Source organism: Ovis canadensis, chromosome 1 (genome assembly GCF_042477335.2).
Source record: "Ovis canadensis isolate MfBH-ARS-UI-01 breed Bighorn chromosome 1, ARS-UI_OviCan_v2, whole genome shotgun sequence".
Classification (NCBI taxonomy): Eukaryota; Metazoa; Chordata; class Mammalia; order Artiodactyla; family Bovidae; genus Ovis; species Ovis canadensis.
This window is the reverse complement of record NC_091245.1, coordinates 192,697,816-192,713,280: the sequence shown is the minus strand read 5'-3', so window position 1 is coordinate 192,713,280 and position 15,465 is coordinate 192,697,816. Positions and strand designations below refer to the sequence as shown.

Here is a 15,465-nt window from a genome sequence, read left to right as displayed (position 1 = left end):
CAGCTTCTGGAAGGTGAGCGTATCACCTCCTCGTGAGTGGTTGTTCATGCCAGGTCTGGGCTTCCATCAAGAGACATTCTCCTTTCCCCCGTTTAAACAGCCTTATTGTACTATATTTCACATTCTGTACAGTTCACGCATTTAAAATGTACAATTCAGTGGTGGTTTTGGTATATTCACAGAGTTGGGCCACCATCACTACCGTCTGATTCCAGAATGTTTTCATCACCCCAAAAAGAAACTGCTCACTGTGGTCTCTCCCCACTCTCTGCTCTTCTGGGCCTCTGACAGCAGCCATGAGTTTGCTTTCTGCCTCTATAGACTTGCCTACTGGAGACGTTGCTTCCAAATGGAACCATAGCATGTGTGGCCTTTTGTGTTTTTCACTTAGCATCAGGTTTCCAAGGTTCATCCCTGCTGTGGCGAGTGTCCGGGCTTCATCCATTGGCAACATTGTTGCCAAATGCTGTTCCTTGTATGGATGTGCTGCGTTTTAATTTGTACTTCTATCAGTTACTGGATATGTGGGTTGTGCCCACCTCTTGGTTATTATGACTAGTGCTCTTGTGAACATTCTAGAACATGTTTTTGTGTGCACATATGTTTTCTTGGAATTGCCTTGGAATTGCCAGGTTAGATGGCAGCTCTGTTTCTGACCTTTGAGGAACTACCAAACTGTTTTCCAGAGGGGCTGCACCATTTTGTATTCCCACCAGTAAAGCAGGAGGGTTTTAGTTTCTTAGCACCTTGAACACCATTTGTTGTTATCGAGCTCTTTTAATTCTAGTGAGCTGACTCATTGGAAAAGACCCTGATACTGGGAAAGATTGAGGGCAGAAGAAGAAGGGGGCAGCAGACGATGAGGTGGTTAGATAACATCACTGACTCGATGGATGTGAATTTGAGGAAACTCCAGGAGATAGTGAAGCATGAGGGTGCCTGGTATGCTGTAGTTCATGGGGTCGCAAAGAGTTGAACATGACTTAGCAGTTGAGTAACAATAACAGCAATTGTAGTGGAGGTTAAGTGGCGTCTTAAGTGGTATTGGATTGCAGTTTTCCCAGCTGACTAATGATGGTGAGCATCTTTTCATGTGCTCATTGACCATTTGTATATATTCTTTGGAAACGTCTGTTTAGATCTTTTGAACCTTTTTAAATGGGGTTGTTTATCTTTCTTTAATTGAGTTGTGAGAGTTCTTTATATATTCTGGATACTTGTCCTTCATCAGAAAGATGATTTGCAGTCATTTTCTCTTATTCTATGGGTTGTCTTTTAACTTTCTTGCTGTTATCCCATGAACAGCACGAATCTTTTAATTTTGATGAATTCTAGTCTGTTGCTTTAAGAAAACTTTTCCTTTGATGTTCCTTTTTAAGAATGTTTTTGGAAAATATTTTGAGAACAATTCTCATCAGCCTTATCAAAGTAAATTTCATGTTGATAAACCAAAAATACAGTAACTTATCATTTAAGCTTATAATAGGTTTGAGTTCTTACCTCTATACCACTAACAATGGAAGCTCTTTTCCCTGCTATGAGTTCTCTAATTAATGAGTAAAATTAGCATTTATTGTTTACTACTGATGTGATATGGAAAAGCATATGCTTTGTTGTAAAGAATACCGCATGTGTGGGTGGAGACTATTTGTGCTGTTTTACATCCAACCGTGGAAAACACACTCTTTCTGTCACTTAAACACAAGGCATCCTTTTCTGCCCTGCCCCTGTGGTCTCAGAAGTTTCGCCTTCGCAGGCCTGGAGTTTACATCCCATAGAGTTTCCCTCTTCCATCTCTTCAGTACCTACATCTTCAGTCAGGGTGCAATTGGTGTGTGGGGACAATGTGACTTCAGTGTGAGTGGCACGTGGGGTTCTGAGGCACCAGATGAGGAAGAGCCATGTTCCTGAAACCACCTGCTCTGGGATTACATAACACTTTCTCTCTTTTCCCTGGAATCACCCATAGCTCACAGCTTCTGCCGTACAGCTTTCAGGTTTCTTGGGTCATCCCTTCCTCTGGGTTCAGATGCAGCCCCTCTGTTTCAGGGGATGACTGCCCCCTGTGTTGTCTATCAGCCTGAGAGGGGTGGTTGGCCTACATCATCACAGGCCTGTCCTCTTTGTCAGGGAAATTGTGGCCAGGCACGCTCCGCTCTCCAGCTTCTCCTGGTGGACTCTGCGTGGGTCTCTCTTAGGTCCCCCCGCGAGGGTCAGATCGCATCTGCCACCAGGTCCTGGCTTTCCTGGCGCCGCCCCAGCTCCCTGTGTGTGCCTGTGCCCCTGCTCATCCCTGCCGGTCAGCTAACACACACCTGTCATGGAGCGAGGGCTTCCCGGGTGACACGAGCGGTAATGAACCCACCTACCTTTGCGGGAGGTGTAAGAGATGTGGATTCAGTCCCCGGGTTGGAAAGAGCCCCTGGAGGAGGGCACTGCACCCCACGCCAGTATTCTTGCCTGGAGAATCCCTTGGACAGAGGAGCCTGGGGGGCCACAGTCCATGGGGTTGCAAAGAGTTGGGTATGACTAAAGCCACTTAGCACTCGCATAGCGAGTGAGCTGACCTCATACTCAGCTTTACATCCGTTTTCCACCAAGGTAGGTCTCTCAAGGACTAAACTGACTTAGGAATTGGAATAAGAATCAGAAAAGAGCCCGTTTTTCGCATTAGATCCAGATTATGAAGCAGTTAGGCCAAGAAGAATTGGTCCTCATTTTCCTCATTTCTGAAAAGAAGGATTTATTTGATAATAATCTAAGATTCTTTAAGTTTATAGCATAAAATATATACCCAAGAAAAAAGGAAAAGGATATTTATTCATGTGTCACCTACTCCTATTCAGTCCCACCAAGAAAAAAAAAAAAAAACAAGCTCACCTGTAACCTCTAACCATGATGCCATTTCTCACTGAGGGGCTAGCGTGGAGAGCTATGCTGTAGAATAACAGACACTATAGAATGGCGGGCCGTGTCCATCAGCTATCGCTGGTCCCACCTGGAGGTAAAAGCCTTTAGGGTAATACCAGCCTCCCTCCCCAGTCTTGTCAGGTGGAAAGCTCCAGCAGGGTTGTTAGTTTTTTGCCCACTTAGGTCTTCACTGGTGACACGGCTGGTAAAGAATCTGCCTGCAATATGGGAGACTTGGGTTCTATCCCTCGGTTGGGAAGATCCCCTGGAGAAGGGAAAGGTTACCCAATCCAGTATTTTGGCCTGGAGAAATCCACAGACTGTACTGTCCATGGGGTTGCAAAGGGTCGGACATGGCTAAGCGACTTTCACTTTCACTTCCCCCCGCCACCGCCACCAATTTCCCTGACATAAACACTATTTATTATATATCACCAAGAAGAAATATTGTATTGATCCTGTTCACTGGAGTAATGAAACTTATCGTAAATCCAAGTCACCTGAATAGCAGCACTGATCTCACACTGCCTCTGGAGGATTCAGTCACTGCCATGTTAGCAGGAAAGACACACGTGTTGGGTTTTCACCTCGTCAGTTTCAGACAAAGACCCTGAGAAGGCGGAGGACAGCATTGTGGCTCACACAGCCCCGCTGTACACCGCACTGACCAGCCCTCCCCTTTCCTGTCCTCTTGTAGCCATTGAAGACAGTCCTGAGCCGGGTGTTGGTACCAAAGCTGAAGAGGGGGCTTCCTGGGGAGCGCCAGGGGTCCGCACTCACAGCCCACACACTTTGGCTACGTTCGCTGGAGTCGGGGAGCGCACACTGCGATCTCTCACCAACAGTAGCACAACTCCCGGGGATGCGGGGCGATCGGCAACAGCTGGAGAAATGGAGAGTGCCACACAGCTGGGAAACACGACGGTGACTGGGGACGCCCGCCTGGTCTCGGGTTCATCGGCGGCCACAAGGACCTTCGGAGGGCATGGAGGTGATGGGCAGGGTCTCTCTGCATGTTTCCTCAGCATATCTGTCAATTTGCTTGTGGTGCTAGGCTGGTTTTGGCTTCCTTGGTGGCTCAGATGGTAAAGAATCTGCCTGCAGTGCAGGAGACCTGGGTCGGGAAGATCCCTGGGAGAAGGAAATGGCAACCCACTCCAGTATTCTTGCCTGGGGAATTCCATGGACAGAGGAGCCCAGTGGGCTATAGTCCATGGGGTCATAAAGTGTCAGATATGACTGAGTGACATGTCTGACATGACATTTTTACTTTCACTTTCTAGAATGAGTTTGCTGTCAGCCCAGGTATCTTACCAGCTCCCTGTGGAGAGCACTGTCTGGGTTCTCCCACCTCCCCCACCCCCATCCTCCCCCACGCTTACCCGAGACATTGGCACTGTTGTGAGCCAGGATGCTTGCAATCAAGGAGCCCAGCCGGGTTGTGGCTGAGGCCGATCTCCTGGGAAAGAAATATCTCATTATACAGAATGGAAAGTTGGGAGGGTTTTCCTTTTTCCATTTAGGCACAACAATTGTTCTATTTGGGGTCTTAAGAGCTTTTCAGATACTCATTTGCTTTTATCAAAAAAAAGGTCTGTGGAAGGAATCTGGACCTGTTCCCTATTGTTTGGGGCCCACTTCTCTTTTATTACCGTTTCCAGGGCTGCTGCTGTGCTCTTCACAGGAGGGCAGGTCATTCAAACCCTGCCTGCCTCCCTGTACAGTCTCTCCAGAGAAAGTGTCTCTCCCCCGGGGGGGCAGTTCACGGGCCGGACACTGAAAGTCTGTCTCAGAGTGCAGGTTCGCAGATGCCTGTCTGATGGGCCTAACTGTAGTTTTCCTCAGCAGTCCCTGGGGTTAGCTACGATGGAGCAAGCAGCACGGACCCTGATTGCGGGACCTCCAGTGAACACACCAGCTACACCTGTGCTTCGTCTCCTTTCACCAAAGGGGAGCGGGCACTGCTGTCCATTGCAGACCGCAGTTCATCCCTGGATGGAAGGGAGACTTCGACCTCTCCCGTCAAGATCTCAAGCTCTTTGAGTTCAGACTCTGCTCCCTCTTCTCAGGCTCAGACCGAGAGGAGTAACGTCTCATCCCACCAAGGAGAACATGCTCAGCCTTCCCCTGAGGTGCTGGTTCTGCCCACGGCCAACTCTCCATCTCACACACCCACCGTTAATACGCCAACCACTCTGGTTCCCCCGGACGCCGATGCCAGATCTGTTGGTGGCGCATTGTCGTCTTCTTCCTCGGAGCCGCCCTTGCCCCTGCCCTCAGTGTCGCAGTCCTACCGGCCGTTCTCGTCAGCCTTGCCATCTGCTGGGGCCTCCGCTCATCCCCTGCCATCCAGCCCTGATGCACCCCCTCCTTTGTCCTCCTCGCCTCTCCCCTCGTCACTGCCCCCGACGGCGTCTGCCCCTGCCTCGCTGTCTGACTCACAGACAGCCCTCCCACCTGCACCTGTTACCCCAGTCCTGCCCCGGGCAGGGGATGCTCCCGCAACTTCAGTTCGGACGCCAGCAGTCGCATCGTCTGTTCCTAGCAGTCAGACAGCAGGCCCTAAGAACCAGAGTAGCCCATACCTCGAGAACATCGTTACAGAGTCGAAGCCACCAAGCCTGCAGACTCTGCCCACGGAGGCCACGGAAGCTGTAACAGTGATGTCTGCTCTGGGGACCCCTTCACCCCTGGCCTTCACAGACTACTCCACCTCTACAGACACTGAGCAAGCCCTTCCAGCCACAAGCACCAACTTAGCCCACACGTCTCCAGTTTCGGCAGCCACCACCCTTGAGACCTCTCAGTCTCCCATGGCCAGCCCTAGCCTCCCGTCAAGCACAGCAGCTCTGACGGGTGGCCCCACAACAGGACAGACGGTGGCCGGAGAAACAGTACAGACAGTGGTTCAGCTCTCACCAACCAGTCCTGAAATTCTTGTGGTCCAAGTCACAACAGCAGGTGCTGTCACCACAGAAGAGAGCCCTGTGGATAGAGATGCTGCCACCAGATTGTTCCCCCTGACCGAAGAGTCGACAACAGGACCTGGCCCTACAGAAGACGACAGCCTGGCTTCATCTTTCCTCAAAACGTCTCCTCCCCCCGGAACCACGCCTGTCTCTACAGCTAAAGTGTTAACTCCTCCGCCGACCACCTCCCCTGCGCGGAGCAGCACCCGGTCACCCACAGCACCGTCGTCTCCCGCTGCAGGTAGGACGCGGCTGTGGACGCGCCGAGCACTGTGCAGGGCTCTGGTGTGATCTCAGTGCTTTCTCGAAGCACTTAAAGCAGGAGAGAATGCCCCAGTGGCCATTTTCTCACCCTTTTCTCAGCCCTGAGTTACAGAGGGCAGACAGGAGAAGATGCCGTTGGCCGTGCTGACACTAGTAGTGAGTAGCTTGTAGTGCCCTGTGATTGCACGACCTTTTCAAGCATGCCTTTAACAAGGCCAGAGTGGGGTAGTGAAGTGAGACTGAAGGGTGGGAAACGAGTCAAGAAGCTTTATGTGACCTGTCTGAGACACAGAGTGAGCAAGTGCCTGCTTCCAGATCAGAATCCCAAGCTTCTGGGTTAGTCAGCTGGTGCCCCAGTCACCAGGGAAGCATCTCTTGATCCCCTGAGATTTCCCTAAGACTATGGCGCTGGCTGATAAATGCGGGTGAAGGGACATGTTCAATGAGCGGACGATGAACTGACCTTTCCCATAGTGACTGTGTGACATTGCACTTGGGGTTATGTATCTCTCTATCCGTGTAAAAGTTGCTGGGACAAGAGAAATAAAACCATCCGCATGATTCTTTGTCACTTAAGGACAGGTAGTAGGGAGTAGGATGCTACCTCCTTTGATATCAGGGCCAAGATTTGCTGGATATTTAGTTTTTCTAGACTCAGGCAAGGAAAACTCTATTGATTAAAAAAAGTGTAATGGAGACTGAAGGAAAGAGGGAAGAAGGGGAGGGCATTGGAGGCAGGTCCAACTAGGCAGCCATCATCCAGCGTGTGGTCCAGCCATAGAGCCCATGCAGCCCGAGAGCCCCGATGCATCAGTGCCCGCTTCGTGCCAGTGGCCTGCGTGCCGCTAGGAGACGGAAGCTGGCTGCTGCTTCTGAGTTTGCAGTCCTGCTTCAGGACTCACAGGCTTCGTTTCCAGATGCCAAGTATATTCCAATATTGGATAGAACATAATTCACAAGTGTCCCTTAAAGCCAATTTCAGCCCCTGCAGTGATAGCTGTAGACCAGTAGGAGGAGGATTGATATTGGCTGTTGCTATGTCTTGTGACAGAGCCCGTGGGTGCAGTGTTGGATATATAGGTGCTGTGCACACGTTTAGATATATCCCAAGTAGCCATGAGGAGCAAGGACTCCATCTTCAGGTTTAGCCTATTTGTCTTCAGGGTAATTCTGGAGCTAGAACTCTATTTTTGTCTTCTTTTTCTCGTTCTACCACTGACTTTTCTCCTTCTGTTAAGAGTTTGGATTTTTCTCAGTGTGTGTCAGAAACCTTTATTAGGCAGTTATGGTATAAATGGAGTGTGACAAGACCAGTTATAGAGACCAAAACAGAGAGTGTGGTCATTGCCCCAGGAGCCGGCAGTCCAAGAGGACAGTGGGGCCTGGGCCTCGCCAGGGCCTGGCGGAGTCAGATGGGCTCATGGTCACACTGTGTGAAGAGAGTGCTCACTTGTGGGCTTTTTTCTGAACGACTGCATGGTTATTTGGAGACCCATTTACAGTGTGAGATCTTTGGAAAAGAGAAAACTTGGAGCAGGGAGGATAATTGATCAGGTGTCATTTCCCCCTTAATGTGTGTTTTAAATAGGCATTGCTTCAAGTAGAATTTGTTAAGTATCCCAAGGCAGTGTTGTCATTTCCAGGCTCAGGAATCTGTAAGCAGCATTCGGATTTGAACCAGCGCCTGTATTCAGGGATCCAGCTGTTTAATACCCCTGTGTGTACACAGCCAGTGCCGACATCAGGTCCCCATGCTTCTCTTCTGCACCTCCGGGAACCCATTCTATTTCGTAGTATGGCCTTTTCAGGGCAAGTACACAGAAATAAGCAAGAATCAAATATTAGCTGGGAGAATTAAATATTTACCTAGAGTTGCCTTTTTACCTTTGCTGTGTGATTAACTGCTCTGTTCTGGAAATGTGTTTTCAGTTAACAGCTGCACCACTCACCCTTGTCTTCATGATGGGAAGTGCATTGTGGATCCCACCACACATCCTGGGTACCGATGTGTGTGCTCACCTTCCTGGCAAGGGGACAACTGCAGTGTGGGTAAGAAGAAAAGTCGTCTGTGACGGTCCATAATGTAGTGCCACACTGAGGCAGGCAATAGACTCCTTTTCCTCCAAAACATAGGGCAGCAAGATTTTAAAATTCATGCCCTGCTTACTTGAGGGTTAACATGCTTATGCATTGTCTGCAGAGTAATGTCAGTGACATTGACAGGCCCCCATGATCTGGCTGCCTTCTGTGGACTCTACATTCCTGGACCACCCACGGCTCCCTGAAAACTCCCACAATTTACTGCTCTGACCTTCGCTGTGCTGGTGCTTCAGCCTAGAATCCCCCTACCCACATCTGCTTATTAAAGTCCTTCCAGTCTGTCCAGATGTTATTTGAAACAGTCCTTAATTCTCTCTCCCATCAAAATAACTACCTTCTTTACTTCCTCTGTACTTTCAAATCCTGCCTTTCATTCATGTTTATTTGTACCCCTGGCTGTCCCCACCCTCAGTAGACTGGTAGCCCCTTGAGAACAAGTGCGGTGCCCACTCGTTCTGGTCTTCTCCACACCCGGTGCCATTTGGCTCTTAGAAGTGCTCCTTATACCAGACTGTGAGTGTGCTGCCTGCTGCAGATTCACTGTGGTCCTGTGTTCCCTCTTCCACAGATGTGAACGAATGCCTCTCGAACCCCTGCCCACCCCTAGCCACGTGCAACAATACTCAGGGATCCTTCACCTGCAGATGCCCAGTGGGGTACCAGCTGGAAAAAGGGATATGCAATTTGGGTAAGAGAGTTCGTCTGTCTTGGAATTTTCTCTGCACTACAATGTATTTTGCAAAATAACATTTATTGTTTTTCTCCCTAATCAAACTCTATGTTTGCCCAAGGTATAAATTGAAGGAATATAGAAGGAGTAGAAGATACTATTATTCCACCACTCAGAGACATAGCACTCTATTTGCAGTCTTTTTTTAGTGTACATTATATTTTTATACAGTTGGAAGTCATATGGTATTTGTACAAACTTTATATCTTAAGCATTTTTCATGTTATTAAAAATATTATACAAACTTTGTAGTGACTGCATAAGTATGCCATCATTTATGCAAACACTATTTGCTTAACGTTCTACCCTACAGTTAGGGGGGAAAAAAAGATCAAAAGGATAGTTCAACCAAAGAGTAAAAAAAAAAAAAAAAATTAGGGAGAGAAAAAAGAGAATAAAACTCTGATGTCCTACCATATTCGCACATACTTTTCATTTTTAAAAACTATCTTCATGTTCTTGTCCACAGGTAGATACATTTTTACAAAGCTACTGCCAAAATTGTATTATACAATTTGTCACATTTTGACCTTGAATTTAGTAGAGTCCATGAAGCTGGTTGGTTTTAGATATAATCTCCATTTTACAGGTTAAAAAGCCAACAACCCAAATGAAAACTAAGGCCCTGACACAGTAGCTAGTGGTGCAGCTTCCGTAACTGCTTTGTGAGAGGCCAGGGTTGCAGCCCACCGTTCTTCCATCACACAAGGCTGTGTTTGTCCTAAGAACTCTCTTGCACCCAGGGTGTGTAACCTGTGTTAGAATGCCAAGTTCAGTGAAGAAGAAATTAGAAGTGAGGAATGGGGTTATCTAAGATGGATAAGGGAACTGTCAAGTACAGTGACACAGCTTGGAATCATCTTAAATCTCTTATGGTGGTGTTTAACACAGAAAAAGTTCTTAGTAAATGTTTTTTTGAGAGAACAAATGTCTGTATCCTTTGAAATCGTTATTTGCATGATTTCTACTGCCCATGAGCTGAGGAGGATCATCAAGACTTTTTAAGAAGGTGGTGTCAAATGACAAAACTAAGACAATTTGGTAATGTGTTTGGTGTCCTTTATTAAAGGGGAAGTAATTCATGGACTGGGGAAGTACAGGGCCTTGCAAACCATGGGAGGAACACTCTTTCGGAGCCATTTTGGGCAAGAGTGAGTTTTACTGAGTGTTAAAGTGCTGCACTCAATATGCCAGCAAATTTGGAAAACTCAGCAGTGGCCACAGGAATGGAAAAGGTCAGTTTTCATTCGAATCCCAAAGAAAGGCAGTGCCAAAGAATATTCAAACTACTGCACAACTGTACTCATCTCACATGCTAGCAAAGTAATGCTCAAAATTCTCCAAGCCAGGCTTCAACATAACATGAACCATGAACTTCCAGATGTTCAAGCTGGATTTAGAAAAGGCAGAGGAACCAGAGATCAAACTGCCAACATCCGTTGGATCATTGAAAAAGCAAGAGAGTTCCAGAAAAGTATCTTCTGCTTTATTGACTATGCCAAAGCCTTTGACTGTCTGGATCACAACAAACTGTGGAAAATTCTGAAAGAGATAGGAATACCAGACAGGAATACCTGTCTGGTAAGGAATACCTTACCTGCCTCCTGAGAAATCTGTATGCAGGTCAAGAAGTAACAGTTAGAATGGGACATGGAACAGTTTCAAATCGAGAAAGGAGTACGTCAAGGCTGTATATTGTCACTCTGATTATTTAACTTATATGCAGAGTATATCATGGGAAATGCTGGGCTGGATTAAGCACAAGCTGGAATCAAGATTGCCGGGTAAAATATCAATAACCTCAGATATGCAGATGGCACCATCCTTATGGCAGAAAGTGAAGAGGAACTAAAAAGTCTCTTGATGAAAGTGAAAGAGGAGAGTGAAAAAGTTGGCTTAAAACTCAACATTCAGAAAACTAAGATTATGGCAGCTGGTCCCATCACTTCATGGGAAATAGATGGGGAAAAAAATGGAAACAGTGACAGACTCTTTTCTTGGGCTCTAAAATCACTGCAGATGGTGATTGCAGCCATGAAGTTAAAAGATGGCTTGCTCCTTGGAAGAAAAGCTATGACCAACCTAGACAGCATATTAAAAAGCAGAGACATTACTTTGCTGACCAAGGTCCATCTAGTCAAGGCTATGGTTTTTCCAGGAGTCATGTATGGATGTGAGAGTTGGACCAAAAGAAAGCTGAGTGCCAAAGAATTGATGTTTTTGAACTGTGCTGCTGGAGAAGACTCTTGAGAGTCCCTTGGACTGCAAGGAGATCCAACCAGTCAATCCTAAAGAAATCAGTCATGGATATTCATTGGAAGGACTGATGCTGAAGCTGAAGCTCCAGTACTTTCGCCACCTGATGCGAAGAGCTGACTCATTTGAAAAGACCCTGATGCTGAGAAAGATTGAAGACAGGAGGAGAAGAAGATGACAAAGGATGAGATGGCTGGATAGCATTACCTACTCAACGGACATGAGTTTGAGCAAGCTCTGGGAGTTGGTGATGGACAGGGAAGCCTGGCATGCTGCAGTCCATGGGGTTGCAAAGAGTTGGACATGACTGAGCAACTGAACTGAACTGAGTTTTATAGAACATAGAAGCAGCAATGGGGAAACAGGGCATGATTGTCTGGGGTTGCATGTGAAGTCATTCAGTCGTGTCCGACTCTTTGCAACCCCATGGACTGTAGCCTACCAGGCTCCTCTGTCCATGGGATTTTCCAGGCAGTAGTACTGGAGTGGATTGCCATTTCCTTCTCCAATTATCTGACCTTATTTAGAAAGAAGTATAGAGCCCAGAGTTGGCTTCACTGTTCAGGATGGGCTGACTGATGCACTGAGTTACTAATCAAGGGGAGCATTTTTAGGAACTTGAAAGTTGAACTTGCTGATGTGGTACCCCAGGCAGGTATAGCTCCATCTTGGGGCTAGAAATGTATTTCAACAACTTGTACCCTACTAAAATAAGGGTCGAATTTGAAAATTGTTTAAAATACAGGGATCAAGTCAAAGTGTTATTTTTTAAGGAAAAAAAATCTGAGAATATAAACATCAGTCAAAGTTAAGACATCCTCGTAACCTATTCCATTTAGCTGCACCCTGTAAAAAATAAGCGAGGAGTTTTCCGTTTAAGAATGGAGACGGAAATGATTTTGAAACAGTATGGAAAAGTATACTTGCCCAGGGACTCAAATGCCAGGTTTCCAGTTCCAGGGTCAGCATGTACAGCACACTGACTCCCTGAGCCTCAATTTCCTCATCTGTAAAATCAGATTACCACCTGCTCTTCTTCCCACTCGAGGATATTATGAAGATCAAATAAAATAATGTATTTGAGCAAGCTTGGAAAGTGGTAGGATTCTTCAGATGGGAGGTATCCTGTGACATTAGGTTTCTAATCTCTTGGACCAGGACTGAAAGCAATGAAAGTGATAAACTACTCTGAATACAGAGCAATGATTATGGATCTTTTAAGAATCATTTAGATAATATGTAAATCACCAGCGAAAAAGTTGCCCTAAAGCCAGATGATGTAACTGCAGTGGGAAGACGTGACTGTGCCTGGGGGACCCTGTGGAGCCTTATTCATATTCACACGGATGCAGAGGCCATGTGTACTGCGCTGATGCAGAAGAGATCTGTACTTGCCGGTCACCATATGTGTGTTTCTGCACAGAGGGTCTGGGTGCAGACCTAGACCTGAGGATGAAGGAGTGGGGGGACTGTTCTGGAAGCCTGTGTGTGGAGTGTCCCACAGGCACCATGGATCAGGAGGAGAGCCGCTTACTGTGTTAACAATCATCTTTCCCTTTTCAAGTCATTTAGCTTCATTGTTCATAAACATCAGAGGAACATGCAAATTAGAGTGTGCGGAAACGCTTTCATTTGGCCAAGAATGTTTTCAAAGAGCTCCCTGCTGCTCAGAAAGAGTCCTATGCAGCTGGCTTCACTGAACTGTAGAACAAGCAAAAAGATGTTAAATAAGGATTAAGGGCTTTAGACAGTAAGTATAAGATGTTAAATGTTTTCCCTGGCTCATTTGTGGGCCTTTTTCTTAATTCAGCAGGCAAGCTTTCTGTGAAAGAGCAGCTTCATGGGTTTCTGTGTTGAGATTTTTTTTTTCCTTGTCCAGAGGGAGAGATAAGAATTTAATCTAAAGGAAGATAAGAGCCAGATATACCGCAGGCTACCCTAATTTTTGATTGCCTACCCATTTGTAAGTTCCATTCCCCTCAGGCCCAATCAGCACAAATTGATGTTAACTAGAATTTTATTTTAGGAGTGAAATGGACCTTGGAAAATGGGGCTACATCCTTTTGTGTCTGAACCCAGCGGTATCTTGAATATGGGTTGTTTTCATAAACAGCTTATCGTCATGGAGTCTGACAGCTCCCTGGAGTGGGGCCCTGCTGCGGATGTTTGACACCTTTCTCTGCAGCCACTTAGTTGCCCTTAGACTGTCAGATTCCTCAGGAGTCTGCGGGTTTAGGGGGTAGAAGGCCTTGGAAGATGGACTCACGTGATGTTAAATGTTAATTTTGGCCCTTGGGAGCTGGGTGATCCTGGGAATTAACCCAGCTTCTGGAAGCCTCTTTTATCAATGATAGAACAGACATTTCCTCTGAGCAAGAGGAATAGGGATTGGATAGAGGTGACTAATGAGAAGAGGAAATCAGAGCACACCCTTGAAGTTAGGGCTTGCTAACTAACTTCATAAAAGACCTAGAAAGCAAGTACTTTCCTTCATCCAAAGCTTTATAGGGGTTGACATGTCTTTCCAGCCCCAGGTCTCCCTCTCCTCCTCTTTGAACTGTGTCCTTAGCTCACCTCTCTTCTCTGTCACAGCTTCACTGAGCATCCAAGATGTGAGAGCCCATTGGAGAGGTGAGGAAGGGCTCATGCTCACGTAGGCTAAAGGCTCCTTGGAGCCTCTCACCCAGAGGTCTGCTCAGTCTGAGCCTTCAGCTCAACTGAGTAGGTGCTCACTTTGCTAGACGAACCTTGAGGAGAGAGAGGTGGTCTCTGCCCTCCAGGAGAAAGAAATGTTTGGAGAGCATCCTGGGAGGTGGAGGAAAGCTGGGTGCCCTGAGATTTACAGATGCTCACACTTGTGCAGGTTGACCTTGTGAGGTCTAACAGGTTATGTTTTCATTTTCAGTTAGAACCTTCGTGACAGAGTTTAAACTAAAGAAAACGTTTTTTAATACCACCGTGGAAAAACGTTCAGACCTCCGTGAAGTTGAAAATGAGATCACCAAAATGGTAAGTGTCCCAAGAGGCATCTCCCTGCTAGTCCTTTGTTTTCTAGAACAGATTTTCTTCAGAGTGGGAACCTCCTGAGGATCACCTGTATCTCCCAGACTATTCATTTCTATCATACTTGGAAGGCCAATGTCAGGGTAAAATGAAAGGCCTCTCAGAAATAGTAGGGAGGTGTTGAGAATTAGTGATGCTGGTAGGACCATTTCTTCTGATGTGTCTTCCTGAACTGCTTTTATCAATGCCTTGGCATTTTTTCCTTTTCCATGTCACACACTTAGGTGACATGCACCAGGAAGAGCTATTGGTAAAGAGGAAAGACCCAGAGAGCCCTGCCGTCCCATCTGCTGTTGACCTGCTATGTGACTTTTTTGTGTGTGTCTCAGAACTTGGGGAGAATGATGCTTTTTTCTCAAGGGAATGACAAAGGTGGAAGTTAATCCCATTATCCAGGGTTGAGAATTCACTGAATGGATTATCTGGGGGCCTTTGATTCTTCTTCTTTCCCTCCTTTTTGTCAGGAAAAAAGTGAAAATGGAAAGGAAGGGAGAAGAGTCAGAAATGAGGTTCAGACAGTATTTTGCTTCTTAGCTGCTACCAGAGTCTAAGAGTTAATGCTCAGAAACTTGAAATTTGCCATTAAAATAAGTTTTAGAGATTGATTTCTGATTTTAATTTTACTTGTTCTTTATGGGTAAGAGTATGTTAGCCAAAACCTATAAGATTTTATAAGACCATGGGTTTGATTTGTGTAAAAATTAGATTCCATTTCCCTTTCTGTATGAGCATCTACTCTCTAACAGGCAGTTTACCTCCTGTAAGAGGTATTGCCAACACCTTTACAGATGAAAGCCTGGAGGGCTCTGGAAGTTAATGACATTGCCTGAGATTACGCAGAACAGGTGCAGAGTTAGGAAACAATCCACTAGGCCACCGTCACTTCGGATACCAATTGTGAGTTCAGGAATCTCCAAGAGACAGTTTTGATAATGCACTAGAAGTACTCAGAAATCTCACTGAAAGCTGTTAAATTCAACATTAGGGTTTATTACAGTGGAAAGAGCCAGGTAACAGCCAAGGGAAGAGATGCATGAGGCAGAGTCCAGAAGGGTTTCAAATTCATTCCAGTCATCCTCTCTTTGTGAGGTCATAGACAGGGTTAACTCCTCTCAGCAATGATGTATACAGTATTCATGGAGCATCGCCAGCCAGGCAGACTCACCGAGCCTT

General features: G+C 46.4%; 1 protein-coding gene across 3 annotated transcripts in view; it reads left to right on the top strand.

Annotated features, from left to right (window-relative positions):
- Positions 1–15,465, top strand: part of HEG1 (heart development protein with EGF like domains 1) — an 83,963-nt gene that overhangs the window by 32,023 nt on the left and 36,475 nt on the right. For 2 of the 3 annotated variants that reach the window (XM_069556155.1, XM_069556144.1), the window contains 5 exons: positions 3,608–3,901; positions 4,756–6,120; positions 8,073–8,192; positions 8,812–8,931; positions 14,135–14,238. In XM_069556155.1, the coding sequence (XP_069412256.1) occupies positions 3,608–3,901; positions 4,756–6,120; positions 8,073–8,192; positions 8,812–8,931; positions 14,135–14,238 (2,003 nt within the window). The remainder of the gene's footprint in view (positions 1–3,607; positions 3,902–4,755; positions 6,121–8,072; positions 8,193–8,811; positions 8,932–14,134; positions 14,239–15,465) is intronic. The other variant, XM_069556150.1, reaches the window with a different exon arrangement.